Source organism: Delphinus delphis, chromosome 10, assembly GCF_949987515.2.
Source record: "Delphinus delphis chromosome 10, mDelDel1.2, whole genome shotgun sequence".
NCBI lineage: Eukaryota > Metazoa > Chordata > Mammalia > Artiodactyla > Delphinidae > Delphinus > Delphinus delphis.
Genome location: NC_082692.2, coordinates 92,387,113 through 92,400,524, shown reverse-complemented (window position 1 = coordinate 92,400,524; position 13,412 = coordinate 92,387,113). Strand labels below are relative to the sequence as shown.

General features: G+C 45.2%; 1 protein-coding gene across 1 annotated transcript in view; it reads right to left on the bottom strand.

Annotated features, from left to right (window-relative positions):
* The window catches only part of ITPR1 (inositol 1,4,5-trisphosphate receptor type 1), a 321,074-nt gene that overhangs the window by 287,661 nt on the left and 20,001 nt on the right, over nt 1-13,412 (bottom strand). Inside the window, exons 3-4 of the mRNA XM_060022942.1 lie at nt 8,074-8,181; nt 3,696-3,766 (exon numbers count right to left, since the gene is read on the bottom strand). Of these exons, the coding sequence (XP_059878925.1) occupies nt 3,696-3,766; nt 8,074-8,165 (163 nt within the window). The 5' untranslated portion in view covers nt 8,166-8,181. The remainder of the gene's footprint in view (nt 1-3,695; nt 3,767-8,073; nt 8,182-13,412) is intronic.

Sequence of the window (13,412 nt, the reverse complement as noted above, 5' to 3'; positions counted from 1 at the left end):
AGAAAGAAGCAAGTGTGTTCAGTAGTTTCACTCTTCTGCATCTACTGTGAAAAATAACAGCAACCAGTCACTGAGCAAGCCTTGTGTACCCAACTACTCTGTTTGGCTATTTACCCATATTATCTTCAATCCTATTATCTTTATGAGGAAGGAATTCTTTTTCCCCCATTGCATAAGTAAGGAAACAAGCTTAGATATTTAAGTCATCTATCAAGATCACTCAGCTTGTATATGGGAACACCTGGGCCTCAAATGTAGGCCCACGGGGTCCATGTACACGCCCTTAACCACAGAAGCATTTAAAGACAAAAAGTGGAACCATATATAAGAATTCACATATAGTTCCTTTCCCTTCTGCCACCATATATGAGTATCAGGCTCTGTACTAAGAACTGGGAACAAAAAGACAGGGATAACTAAGGCTTCCTGAGCCCTTAACTAAGGGCCAGGCTCCCTCAGTACTAAATGCGGAACACACATTTCATCGTCACCATAACCTTATGAGGGAGGGGCTAATACCATCTTGCATTTTGCAGATGAGAAAACCAAGGTTCACGGAGGTTAAGCCATTTGTCCAGGGTCACATAGCTAAGAATGAGTAGAACTTGGATTTGAACCCAGGAAGCCTGATACCACAGCCTATGCTATTAACCACTAGGGTAGCAGATTTCAAGAGGAGCTCACAAAATGAAAAACCCAAAGTCAGAAGCCACAGGGAGTATTAGATAAATAGGCCTTTGGCTTCCATTTACTTAAGAACAGGTTATGATGGTTCCCAATATAGGAAACAACTTGGCAAGGAAACGATGGAAGCGACAGCAAACCCAAATGACTAAATGTAGCTCTGCTGACTGCTTGGATAAAGACTCCATCATCCTATGCGGCCGCTTGCCAGCACCTCACTTTTCCATATGTGTTTGTTAAACTTTGAGGTGCAGTGGCACAGCAAGGAAATGGACTAGAAATGCCTCCAAATTGCCCAACTGCCCTATGCACCATTTCTAAACATCAAAATGACTTCAACTTCAAAATAGACTAGTATTTGGAGAGGCAGTCATCCCTTTCTAAAGAGAGACCTTTCTCTTCATTTTAGAGAAAAATGTTTCAAAGTACGCTACACCAGAATTGAAAGGCTGCTTTGGAAAAGGTCGCCCGGGTTCCAAGGTGGAAGAGACCTTCCTGGCATGGCAGTGGCTGCGAAGGGAGATGGGCCTGGGCCCCTCACCTGTGTGCAAAGGGCCTCCGGCTCACCACAAGGAATTTAGGCAGCCCTGACCTACATTCACAAAGCCTGCAGCAAAGCTTGTTTTGAACCAGATTTCCCACAAGTACAAAGCACCTCACAACCTAGAAACCTTTATTTTTAATTTATGGGGAAAGACAGTCAACAAATTAAGTCACTGTCACATGACCACCTGTAGAACCAGGCCAGGCCATAAATGGAATTTGGTTCTTTCTAAATGGCCTCTATCGGACTGTCACTTTTATCTCAGAACAATCCCTTTCAATCAGCCACCAGGTATACATCTAAGCAGCAGGCACTTTTACCCTAGTGCCAGGAAAACATGTATCTCTCCTGACTTCCCCTGGCTATGGTCCTGTTTATTTTAACGTTCTAAACCTGTATTCAAATAGCCACTGGTTAACTTTGTACAGTACAGTAACATCTTTCTCAGCTTCCTTTCCCAACTCCCAGAGCCTGGGTGTAGAATGGGATAAGAGCTCACATCGGACCCAAGCAATAAGCTTCTCATCCCTTCGCTTGGTCCCTGCTGCAAAAGCAACGTGTGGGCCAGCTCCCTGCTACGTAGTAAAGCCGGGAATTTATAGCTCAGGCTCTATTAGCAGTGGTTCTTAACCTAGGCTGCACGGAAGACTCACCCAGGGAGCTTTCAAAATATCTCAAACGCCCAATTAAATGAGAATCTCTGGAAGCGGAGCTCATACGTGATATTTCTGAATGTCCCCCAGGTGATTTCTCTGTGCAGCCCAAGTTGACAAGCCCAGCTCCTACTGCACCCATCACCAGCTCTGTGACTCCAGACAAGGTGCTAAACCTCTACCTATGAGGGCTTCAATCCCCTCCCAGGGAGAACAGAACCCTCCAAGAGCTAAAAATGCTTGCAGAGCCCTAAGCACATTATCTGTCCATCACTCTTGGCTCAAGTCTATCACTCTTGGCTCTTTTAAAAGATAAACTGCAGCACATTATATAATTCAGAGGAGGGAATTAATTCTATGAGTGAGTGACTGGATTAGGATCACTGAATCCAATCTTTCTGCTGCACTCAGGATTCTGTTTTGGAAGATGACATGGAACAGGAACTGAGAAGAAAAAGGCAACAGAGGCAACAGGAACCTCAGGTTCCTGTCACATCAGGCTTACGCCAACAATTTTTTTTTTTTTTTTTTTTTTTCTTTGCGGTACGTGGGCCTCTCACTGCTGTGGCCTCTCCCATTGCGGAGCACAGGCTCCAGACGCGCAGGCTCAGCGGCCATGGCTCACGGGCCCAGCCGCTCCGCGGCATGTGGGATCTTCCCGGACCAGGGCACGAACCCGTGTCCCCTGCATCAGCAGGCGGACTCTCAACCACTGCGCCGCCAGGGAAGCCCCACGCCAACAATTTTTCTTTTTAACAGTCTCCCACCAGCACCCCCCAGGTGAAAACATTCTGCTGGCACACTCGTGCCAACTGGATGCAGCTCAACACTGAACGTCTTCCAAATGGTTTCTCCCCATCTGAACGTCTGCCTCCTATTTTATTCTAATTTCTTTAGCTTTTATCCAAAAAACTCAAACAGTTTCTAAATCACCTAACAATAAGAACTTATAACTCAAAGGATACAATCTGCAAACAGCAAGGTTTAAACTCTTTGGGACTGAAGCCATCAGTCAAATACCTAACCCAGTGGGTTCTCAGCCCTGGCTGCATATAAAAATCACACGGAAAGCCTTAAAAATGCCACTGCCTAGGCTGCAACCTTAAGAGATTCTTTAATTGGGCTGCAGTGGGGCCCTGGGCAGCCGTTTAATTAAAATTTCTCCCAGATAATTCTACTACACAGCCAGAGCTGAGAACCACTACTAACCACAGCAACAGCAAAAAACTTAAAAAAAAACGTTTCTCACTTTAAGATAACAACAATATTTTAAACACCTCCTGGAATAAACGAAGCTACCTTCCAAGGAAGGCATCAAACGCAAGAGGCCTACTAAGAAAGACAAAACTGCTAGGCTACCAGCAGGAAAGCCGTCCCACCTTGCCTTTTAACTCAAAAAGTAAGTAACAATCGAGAACTTCTCACTCCAAGGCAAGGTATCTAAGGATATCAAACCCCCAAAGGGACAGCAAGATCTGCTGAAATAACACTTGTTCCTTGTGACTCAATCCAGAAATCGTTTGTTTGGCCATATCTGCACAAGTGTGAGGCTTTAAACCGAATTAGCACTTACCAACATGTATTCAAGAGACAAATGAAGGCCCTAATACAAGCCATCCCAATCTTGACACTGAACTTATTTATGCATTTTCAAGAGGTCAGAAAGCTTGAAATTGGTATCATACTTTTAAAAAATATGTAAGCAAATAAACCTATGACTGCTTTAAAAAAAAAACTAAATCCACACAGAGCAACACACTTCATGAATTTTCAAATGAGTCAAGGGACCCGCTCTGGGAAGGTCACCAACTTACCTCTGAATTTCTTGGGTGGATTGTTAAGGTCCCCAGCTTCTGGCTGTACAACACAACGATCATCAACCAGGCTGCAAAGAAAATAAAGATAAATGTTGTACCAAGCCGAGTCTAAGAAAATAAAACCCTAAGCACTATGCAAAACTCAAATACTCAGGGCTGTTCCTGCACAAAACTTAGGCTGCCCTATTCTCCTGCCAGGGAACTGTTGACACTAGAGGTTTCCTATGTAGGGAGCTAAACCTCATCCAAACACCCAAGACTCTGCTTCTGCAACGGACACATTCAGCTACTGTTTTCTGTGGCTCTTTTCTCTTACCCGCAGCCACGAGAGATATGAGCACAGCACGCACTAATGCTCAAGTCGGGGGCATAGCAAGGGATCCGCGCTCAACCAACGGTAGCTGAGGGGCCCACCCCATGCCAGGCACTGAGCTAGGTCCTGGGATGTGAGGATGAGTAGAAGCCAGGCCCCTGCCCTTAGGGAGCTCAAGGCTAGTTTGTGCAGGAGCCACAAAGACAAACTGATAACAAGAATATAAACCAAAGGCTGTAAGGGAAGAGAACAAAATACAGCCAGAAACTAACTGTGCCTGAGGCCATCTGAAAAGCTGCTGGTGGAAGAGGGAAAACTGGAGCTATTGGAAACTGAAGTCAAGGTGGGGGATGAAGAAGAGGGGAGCGTTTTCAGGGGGAGGGAACCCCACGTACAAAAGCATCGAAGTAAGAAAGGACTTTGGAGCTTCAAAAGCAACCAGTGCAAAAATTACAGATAGATAACCAGCCCCAAATTATATATAAAGGCCCCGTGTTTAAAGTCCCAACTGAGGGCTTCCCTGTTGGCGCAGTGGTTGAGAGTCTACCTGCCAATGCAGGGGACACGGGTTCATGACCCGGTCCGGGAAGATATCCCACATGCCGCGGAGCGGCTGGGCCTGTGAGCCATGGCCGCTGAGCCTGCGCGTCCGGAGCCTGTGCTCCGCAGCGGGAGAGGCCACAACAGTGAGAGGCCCGCGTACCGCAAAAAAAAAAAAAAAAAAAAAAAAGTCCCAACTGAACAATCTGACTTGTACAATGCTTTTAGAAGAACCGATTTTAAAACAGTATTTTTGTTTGAACAGATGAGGAAATTGAAGCTCTGAGGAGTTTAACTGACTTTTCCAAGTTCCTAAAACTGGTATCGGTAAGATTGGCTCATTTTCCAAGTGACCACAGAATTTGCTCCCAGTTAATATGGTTTTCCAGGGTTTCTTCCATTAATCTGTGTCTTATCCCAAAGGCAAGGTACCGTTAAATACCCGGCCTTAAATCTTACTGCTCCTTCCTCCAAAATTCCCTGACAACTCCTAAAGTCCTGCACGTCTTTCAAGACCCTGATTCAGAGCCCCCATCTTCTCCATGAAGGCCCTCAAGTCTTTCCTGCCCCAGACCCTCTCTGCCTCTCCTCTGTCACCCCAATATCACTGGGCTGAAACACAAATGGTGCACTAGGCTACGAACTCCACGAGGGCAGAGATCTGCCGGCTTTGTGGCCCAGAAGGTGCCCAGGGCCAGCACACTTCCTGTCCAGGCTGGGTGCTCAGTATTTACTTGGTGGATGAATCAAAAGTGTCCCACCAGCAATCTGCCTCCTTCAGCTCCGAGACACAAGAGCCCTCTGCATCAACAAGAGGGACAGTGTGGTGACAGCCTGAACTGTAATGCAAAAATCAAGAGCAGAAAGTCAAGAATCACTGAGCCTCTGTGAGTATAAATAAGGTAATGCCACCAGATCAAATATAATATGTGTATGCAGAGGCCGGGGGGAATGCCTTGGAATCCAATGCAGGACTGGGTTAATTTATCATCAAGCTCTCAAACAAGCGGGAAGAGGTAGGAGAAAGGGCCCCAGCCTAGGCTAGAAGAAAGTGAATTGTAGATGGCACTCGGCCACCTACTAGCAGCACGACGCTAACTCCATCACTTCACTCCTCCTGGTCTCAGTTTCTTCATGTGTAAAATCGAAGAGTAGGTCTCAAGGATTCTCAAGTAGGCAGATGTTCCTAAGACTTTTTGTGTCTTAAATATATTGATACCCGGTGCCCATCCTCCCCAGGCCTCCTAAAGTCGTGTTCCAGGATGGGACCCAAGAACCTTTATTTTTAACAAGTTCTGCAGGTGATTCAGAAGCACTTCTCTGACAGTGCATGTCATACGCTTGGGCTGTCCAAGGTCCTAGTTGAGTTCTAAAGTTCAGTGAGTCAATAAAGCCATTTGGAGGTAACCACCATCTATGTAAGTGGAACTGGGCAACATAAATGGAGCTGGAGGCTGATTCCACAAAAACTGGCAGTCACTCATCGTCAACCAAGACTGCTGCTCCATAAATGTAAGAAATATGAGAAGGAAAAAGGTCACACTTTATTTTCCAAATCCATTTTTATACCAATTATCCTCAAATATGTGCAGGGAACCAAGGGAATAAAATATTCATCTAAAGGAAGGACTAGGGCCCAAAATTCATACAAGAGCCATCCTCATGTTAAAGGGGGAGACCTTATCATTAATTTGTTCATAATACTTGAGGAAAACGCGTAGAAAGCTCTGCACTTCATACGAAATCTAAGAACAGATGTTCTGGAAGAAAAGGAGGTATTAACATTATAGGGGCTGGCACAGTAGACTGAGCAAGTGACAGGAAGCGTGCCCAGGTGACTGGAAGGGCAGTGGCACCATTAAAAGAAACTGGGGCCAAAGAGGAGGGATGGGGCATAGAGTGGGGTCGAGGTTTAACAAGGCATCCAGGTAAGAGCTCTGGGCAGACAGTTAGGAGGGTGGTGAGCCAATTCAGCCAGAGAGGGGTGGTCAGCAAAGGCAGGAAGGAAAAGTCTGCCCTGTCAAGGGCAACCGTTAGGAGCGCTGGTCTTAGAGTCCTGAGTCTTCGCAACTGTGAAACCCCGGGGCAGGTGGTTTCACCTCTCTGATGCTCAGAGGTTTTGCCCCCATAAATAGCCATAACGACAGTCCTCACTGTAAAAAGCTGTTTGGGGATTAAAGGGATGGTGTATGTACAGTACGCAGCACTGAGCTGTAAACACCCATAGGATTCGTGGAAGGAGTTACCATTCCTACTTATTATTGGTGCTGTTATGGGTGAAAAATAAGAAGAGGACTCAAGATTCAACCACGGATGGAAAAAGCAAGGAGTCAGCCAAGAAGAAAAAAGGGACAACAGAGAGGCAAAGCAGCAGGGCTCTTTGCCAAAAGCCACAGAAGGTAAAATGTGAAGGGTGGGTCTTTAGAGAAGTTTAAAAAAAAAAGGTAAGGACTGAGAAAAAAAAAAAAATCACTTGATTTGGTGATCAGGCAGTCGTGGATGACTTGTTTTTATCAGATGACTCTTGAAAATAAAATCTTTATTCAGAGAGGTCCAGTTGAGCGATAGAATTCTTTACCTGACATAACTTGCTCTTTGAGGCTGGAGTAACTGAAAGAGAGCCTGAGAGTCCTCACTCTGCACAAATACCAGAGAACAAGCATACTTTAAGAAGTATGATTAAAAGGAAGGTTCTGGCTGCTGTAAGAATGAGAAGCTGTTGCCTTCCTTCGCCCCATCTATTTGAGATCAGCTCTCGCCAAATACAACAATGCCACCCACTACTCCTTTCCAGCAAAGACATTATAGGCCATTTGTGACTCTTCTGCAGTTAACCATCTTCACTCCCCATTCTGCTTGTGTCTGCCTTTGGGGCTAATTCACCTCTCATTTCCTCTTCTAGACAACAGGAGTAGGGAAAGAAGGGAGAAGATAATCAAATGAGTACATTAGGGAATGTATTTATACCCTTAAGAGTTGGGGGAAAAAAAAAAACTGAAGAAAGCACAAAAGACCAAGAATCTGATTTAAAGAACTTTGTGCAATTTGTAACTTTCAGATGCACACAGCAACTTGAAGTAGGAAAAGTTCTGCTTTGAAGAAGAGAGATAAGCATCTGATAAGTTCTGGTCTTTGCTTGTACAACAAATAAGTCACCATTTAAAAATAAGAGCTCTTACGAAGCTAAAGCACTTCCTTGGGGTCTGTAAATATTAATCTTAAAATTCATCCCATATACTTAACACTTTCCCCTTGACATGTGAAAAAAGAGGAAATTATAATAAATTCTGAATTAACAGAGTCCTAACTAATGATGTTTCACTCTTGCAGAACTGACAAGAAAACAGTACTTTTGTGTAAGATGTTATACTTGGTTAACGTGAGATTTGATATTCATGATTCCAACCACTGCTGGAAAAGCCAGTAAAATGGAAACATTCTTGTCCTAGAAAAATCAGTTTTTAAGCTGATGTTATGATGTCTTAAACCAATCCTGCCACACAAGAAACCAAGCGCTCTTACCCCAAGGTGCTAATAAATCCGTTGGTCGATCCCTCAGCGTACAGAGAACAGATGTCTCCGATGTGAAGGAAACTAGACATCTTGTCAGACATGGCTTTCTTGAGAATCCTAGACAAAGTAAAATATGCAACATTATTAGAAGGAAAGAAATGCTCGGGGGTGGGGGGGTGGGGAAGTCACTGAAAATTGGCTTCGCTCAATTTTCCAAAGCGGCCTACTTAAAAGTCAAATTTAAATGGGAGTGTGACAGGCAGGCAATTCACTGAGCCAAGCAGGACATCTGCAACCACATTTTTCCCACATATTCTTTAATTTCAGGATATTCCAACCACAGTAATGCTTGTTTCTAACAAAACCATGCCTGGATCCAATTCTCCAAGTTGAAGACCCTCGATAATAAATAGTGAATATTAAGAGAGCAGGAAGTCAGCCAAGAACGCTGCAGTGCTGAGGAGCTGGAAAGTCTGACTTATGAAACATTAACATATTCAATCTGCCTCAGGGAATGTTCAGTCAGAAGGAAACACCTGGTATAAAACTTGGGTCCAGTAGTGCCTGGGCTGAGGTGCCAAAGCAACAAAATGAAATTAATAAGAGGAAACCTAGTAATAAATACCACAAAGCTCTGGCAGCCTTTTAAGAATTCAACAACCTACACACTTCACCCAAATGCTATTCCAGGGTCCTTCCTTCTCATACTTCACCAAGAAACACTTGCAGAGGGAGAAAGAATCTTAGCACCTGGTCCAAACCCTTCCCAATGCAATTAAGAAGAGTAAGGTTGAGGTCGCTTAAGAACCTTGGTCAGGAACGCACACAGCTAGTTAAGGGGCAGTCCTAGAAAATGCTCTTAAATTCAGGAAATCTCTACACAGCCTAGTAGACACACACACACACACACACAAATATCAAAGAAAATATTGACATGACTCATAGAAACAGCTTTCATCAGAGCCAGAAATATTGAGGAGTGGGAGCCAATGTAAAAAACTAAATTGACATGTAAGAAACAATCTCAGGGGCTTCCTAGTGGCACAGTGGCTGAGAGCCCGCCTGCCGATGCAAGGGACACAGGTTCGTGCCCCGCTCCGGGAGGATCCCACATGCCGCAGAGCGGCTGGGCCCGTGAGCCATGGCCACTGAGCCTGCACGTCCGGAGCCTGTGCTCCACAACGGGAGAGGCCACAACAGTGAGAGGGCCGTGTACCACAAAAAAAAAAAAAAAAAAGAAACAATCTCAGTTTTGTGGGAAGAGTGTGTGCTGGTGTGGACCGCAGTACCTCCCCATCATTTCCTCAGGCACCTGGTGTGTAAACGTTCAGGGTCACCTAGGTCTTCCCCAGACCTCTCCTCCAAACCCAGACCCCCTTAAACATCTTTGCCCATCTCTTTACTCAAGATTCCTTGCCAGAAAGCATTCCTCCCGCAAAGCCACAAGAGTTGTAAGGGCGTGGAAAAGCATACTCTCCCGAAATTGCTTTCTGGGTGCCAAGTTTTCTTTTCAGAATTAGTATGCAGCAATGATGAGCAGGAAACCTCAGGAAGCATTTCTCCTACCTTAGCAGGAGCGGCAGGTAAGAAAACAAACCATTAAAGAACCTCAGTTCACTGCTTCTGAGAAACAGCAAGGAAAAACTCATGTATCCCCCCAACAACCAAGATGTTACAAGAGAGATAAAGAGCACTGCCTTGAACTTATGTATAAAGAGAGACAGCAGCTGAGAACACAAACTCTCAAACAGAAGAGCCAGCATCTCTGGACCTTGGGGAAAGACAGACAACATGCAAGAGGGACAGATTGCCAAGTCCCCCTCTCCAGAATCGAGGCTATCATCCTGTCATTTCTTCCTAACTGGATATTTTATACCTAAAGGCAAACCAATGTTTTAAACAACATCCCCCAAAGCTGCACAAATGAAAACCACTAAGGGGCATTAATATTTCCCTTATGTGCTTATATATAAAAGTTTCATCATAAAGGGTCAGGAAGTCAGTGTACTTCTGCAACTGATTACTGGGAAACAAGTTCTGTTTGAATTTTGAGTCAGACCAAATTTGTGTCTGCACACTTCGACCTCCCAGAAGGACACTGGGAAGTTGCTGAACGCAGGAGAGCAGGTACGTGCTCAGGCAAGAGGGCAAGGGGCCTTGTCTGCTGTGACTGACTCGCCTTTCGGGCTTGGCCTTTGAATGAGTATTTGGCCCCAGTGGAGACCAGGCCAGGAAATAGGAGTATGACTGTTATTCACTGAACTTTCAGCACCACCTGGTCACCTTACTAAAAGTTTCAGGCCCTTAATGGGAAGAAGTGGACAAAATTCAGTGTTCTGGAATGACAAAGCATGACATACTCAACGTTGCCTGCAGTTGATAATTGCAGTAGATGTCTGGACCACACTCGTGCAGCAAGGTTCTGCATTACGACCGTTTCCAATAATAATGGCTAGCATTTGGCAAGCATTATCATGCCCACCATTGTACTGAGAGCTTTACAAATGTTCTCAAATCCTCAGGACCACAGCATGAGGCAGGCGCTACCATTATTCCCATTTTGCTGTTGGGAAACTGAGCTACAAAGAGGTTAAGATGGCCAAGCCACACATAATTAACAAGCAGGAAGGCCCAGGTTATAATCCTGGTCTACATGACTGGTAAACAGAACTGTTCAATGGTGATACCTGGAACATGGATTAAAATGTTAACCATTCTTATTCTTTGGGTGACAAGACTATGGAGAACTGATTTTCTTTTATGTGCACAATTCTATTTGCTCATTTTTCTACTTTGGTATTTCCTAATTTTTCTACCATCGCCACATAATATTTTGATAGGGAAAAAATTTAAGTATCTTCTTCCTCATCAACATGCTTATTAAGTAGATAGTTGAACTAATAAACTTTAGGCATACTTTACATTTCCCCCAGAAAACGCAGGCCAATACATCCACACAGTTAATGATCCTCTACTGAGCAATCTGCCAGGGGTCCCAATTTAAAAAAGGCCGGGGGCGGGGGGGAGGCGAGGGCAGGGACAGATTCTTCCCCAGAGTCTCAAACAATAAGTACCGTCACAAAGGACCAGGCAGAGCCTCCCTGGTCTGGCTGGAAATCTTTGGAGGTTTCCCGTCACCTACCATTAGTCAAGTGGAGGGAGAGGAGAAGGGCGAGGGAGGGGGAGGAAAGGGAGGAGGAGGAGGAGGAGGGGGAGGAGGAGGGGAGGATGGGGAGGAGTTGGGGAGGGGGCAGGGAGGAAGGGGAGGGGAGGGGGAGGAGGGGAGGGAGGAGGGGAGGGGAGGGGGGAAGGGAGGGGGAGGGGGAGGGGAGGAGGGGAGGAGGGGAGAAGAGGGAGGAGGAGGGGAGGAGGCAGAGGAGGGGGAGGAGGGGGGAGGGGAGGAGAGGTTCTGGTGCAATCATCACTGATGTCCTGGAAGTAAAAACAAAGGCCACGATAGTCAACAGAACAGGCCTCTGGGGCCTGGAGGGGAGGAGGTGGAAAGTCAGCCGGTGCCATGGCCTGGGAGCAATCTTATGGAAGACTTCCTGTTGTTTAGAAGCAGGGTGGGAGAGCCTGCCTCTTTATCTGATCCTGGACCACTTGTGCCTGCAAACTCTTCACAGCTGTACCCAGGGCTCCTGTGTCACTCACACAGTGGCTGGGGATCACCTAAGGGAAAAACAGAGCCAGGGCCAACCTGCAGTTCAGCTGCATGACCCTGGTACATCAAACACTATATGGACACCTAGGGCTCTTTGCTAACAAACTCTGAATTGGTCACCAGACATCTATGAAAACAAGCCCAGGGGGTCAGCTCCAGAGCTCCAACTGTCTCTTGGCCTACTAACTATTATTTTTAGTCCACCACTGTCATCCAGGGCACTTAAACCTCTCTGCTTTCCTTTCCCCATCTGTAAAATGGGGATAATATATACTTCAAGGAGTTGAGGAATAGATGAAATGGTACATGCAAAGTGCCCAGTACAGGGGCTGGCGGACTTTCACTGCTCAATGCTAGCTATTTCTCATTATTTTTTTAATGAGGTGAGGTGGAATTCTGGATGATTCTTGGGCTTCAAAATTATGAATCACTATATTGTATAAATGAAACTTATATAATATTATAAATTTACTATACCTCAATTTAAAAAATAAAAAGGGGCTTCCCTGGTGGCGCAGTGGTTGAGAGTCCGCCTGCCGATGCAGGGGACATGGGTTCGTGACCCGGTCCAGGAGGATCCCACATGCCGCGGAGCGGCTGGGCCCGTGAGCCATGGCCCCTGAGCCTGCGCTCCACAATGGGAGAGGCCACAACAGTGAGAGGCCCGCATACCGCAAAAAAATAAATAAATAAAAAGAATTCTTTATATTAAACTTTCTCTGTTCATTATGTAAGTTCTGGGCATATAATGTACAACATGACAACTACAGTTAACAATAGTGTATTGTATATTTGAAAGTTGCTAAGAGAGTAGATCTTAAAAGTTCTTATCACAAGGAAAAAATGTTTTAACTATGTATGGAGACAGATATTAACTAAACTTATTGTGGTAATCATTTCACAAAATATACATATATCATTATGTTGTACACCTTAAACTTATACAATATTATATGTCAAGTATCTCAATAAAACTGGAAAATTAATAAATTTTTTAAAAATTTAAACTCAGCAAAGGAAAGGATCCCCTGCATAAAAAGTCAGCTGGGTATCAACAAATGAACTCCTGTATGACCCATGATGATACATTTCACTTTAGGGAAGATAATTATCCTTCCTAATTCACCCCTTGAGAAAAAGCTGAACAATGCAGAATTATACTCAACTCCCAACCACAGAACATTCTGGCCTTTCCAAATACACAGAATCATAGAATAAATGGCGGAAGCAACCCTGCAAAGCCTGTAATTCCATTTCTTGCCCAATAATAGAACTCCCCCCGTCCCACCCCACCCCCCATCTCGCCTAGGTATAGTCTGCGCTTCTGCTTGAACACCTGGCAATGAGGTCTACCCTAGGTTCAAACAGCCTAGTCAGAAGACACTCCTGCCCTTGTCCCCCCCGACACAAGGACAAACGTCTCCCAGAATTTTTGCTATTGATCTGTCTTCTGATGCTCAAAGACCTCTGAATATGTGAATGCTCCCTATCTGATTTCTCCTTAAGACATGGCTTCTGATTGCAAAGCATCAGCATCCTCCCCTGTTCCTGACAGCACCTGGCCTCAAGAGCCAGGGTTCCAACCCCAGCTCTGCCAGCTCATCACTGCACGGCTTCAGGCCAGATCCATAACTTCCCCAAGCCTCGCTTTTCCCATCTATAAAAGGGGGATAGTAAGAGTACC